General features: G+C 60.4%; 1 protein-coding gene across 1 annotated transcript in view; it reads left to right on the top strand.

Moving 5' to 3' along the window:
• DDX25 (DEAD-box helicase 25) overlaps positions 1–1,826 on the top strand; it is a gene marked incomplete in the record, with an annotated part of 14,053 nt that overhangs the window by 7,218 nt on the left and 5,009 nt on the right. Inside the window, 1 exon segment of the mRNA XM_014588800.2 lies at positions 893–1,070. Coding sequence (XP_014444286.1) covers positions 893–1,070 — 178 coding nt within the window.

Consider the following 1,826-nt stretch of genomic DNA (forward strand, 5'->3'; position numbering starts at 1 on the left):
GCGGGGGGGGCCCCACTGGTGTAGAGAGCAGTGCAGACCTGCCAGCCCAACCACTGCAGAGGGCTGTGCCCCTGCCAGTCCCAGCTCTCTGGGGCTTCGCTGTGTCCTTTTTGCACCCTGCAAGAAGATACACGGTGGTCTTTTCTCTGAGACCTGCATATTTGACTTGGCAGAGTTGTTTGCTTTGAAATTTTTATTTAAGTGTTACGTGCTTAGAGGAAGAGAGGGGAAGAAACGACCGCTAGGACAGGTTACAAGTGGAGGTGAAAGCTGCCCCCCCGCCCCGCACCTCTGTAACAGGGCCTCTGTGCTTTGCCCTTCACTTTCTTCTTTTAAGACAGGGTCTCACTCTCTGAAGGTCAGTGGTCCTGCCTCAGTCTCCCCAGTGGCTGGAATTATGGGCACACACCATCTTGCCTGGCTTTAGGTTGAATGAGGAATCGGACAGGGGCCTCTCCTCTGGTCCCAGCCTACGGAGCACGGCCACGTGGCTGGGCCTTCTCTTTAGAGCTCCTGCAAAGTGCACGTGTGCAGAGTGGCCACGTTTACAGTCTTCCCACTAAGTTCTCCCGTTGGTTCTCCTGGCTGGCCCCACGGAGCTCAGCCACACCTTCCGTGACTTGCTGAGGAACACTTGGGTGCTCCTGTCCGGGGAGGGTTGGTGGTCTGTCACAGCCATGCCAGCGTTTCCGAGGCCCTAGAGCCACAGCAAGGCCTTTCCACAGGCAGAACCAGACACGCAGGACTGAGGTCACCGTAACCTGGAGACCCCGGGTGGGCCCTCACACTCTGCCGGTCAGAAGCCACGGTTCCCTCAGGCTGTGTGGGTGGACCCAGGCCCCGAGGAGTACGGCTGCTGCGTCCGAGTCACTGGGCGCCCTGCTCTCCCCAGTCCCCAGAGGCACTGCCATCACCAGACAGATCGTCATCGGCACGCCCGGGACTGTTCTCGATTGGTGTTTCAAGAAAAGACTGATCGACCTGAGCAAGATCCGCGTGTTTGTCCTGGATGAGGCGGACGTAATGATTGACACCCAGGGGTTCTCGGATCAGAGCATCCGAATTCAAAGGTGACCGCAAGGTGGCCCATCTCCTGTCCACGGGCATCCCGCTGCTGCCCCACTCTGGTGGCCTCTCCCCACCCCAGCCTCAAGGTGACGTGGTCTCAGTACCGTCCCAGCTCTGCGGCCTCAGGTGCTGGGACTTCCGCATCTTTCCTGCTGTGACACCGGCTTACGGGCCGACGGCGGCCCTGCACTCCGCATCGCCGCAGCAGAACTATGAAGAGGGTGGTCCGCCAGCTCTCCCAGGGGTCTCAGACGTCCCGGGTGGGCACTGTAGGGGTCCTGCCCCTGACCTTCAGGGGAGGATTGTGTTCTCAGAGTTTAACTCAAATAGCAGGGAGACTTGGGCTGAAACCCGGAGGCCCCTGCACCAGGAGACCGTCTGCAGGCTGAGGGCGGGCCTCGGCACCGGGACTGGGTCTCTCTTCCAGTAAATGGTTGCACTCTCTTCAAACCTTGCATTCGGACAGCCCGGACTGTACGGCGTCGCCCACTCCACATTACAGTGGTTTTCTGCGACGTGCTCTGGCTTCCTCTCCGAGAGGTGACTTCTCCCGGGTCTCAGGCACGTTGTTCTAAAAAGTTCACTGTTTTACTGCCATGGAAGGCGTGCACACAGGAAAACCCCTTCAACGCCACGAGCTTGCCTGTAGGAGCGTCTCAGAGGCTGGGCTCTGCGGCCGCAGCACGGATGGGGGAGGGCGCTGTGCCTGCACCGGGGCCCCGAGGCTGCCCTTCCAGGCTCGGCCTCCCTCCCCCGGC

This window comes from Tupaia chinensis, unplaced genomic scaffold (assembly GCF_000334495.1).
Source record: "Tupaia chinensis unplaced genomic scaffold, TupChi_1.0 Scaffold000037_4, whole genome shotgun sequence".
Lineage (NCBI taxonomy): Eukaryota > Metazoa > Chordata > Mammalia > Scandentia > Tupaiidae > Tupaia > Tupaia belangeri.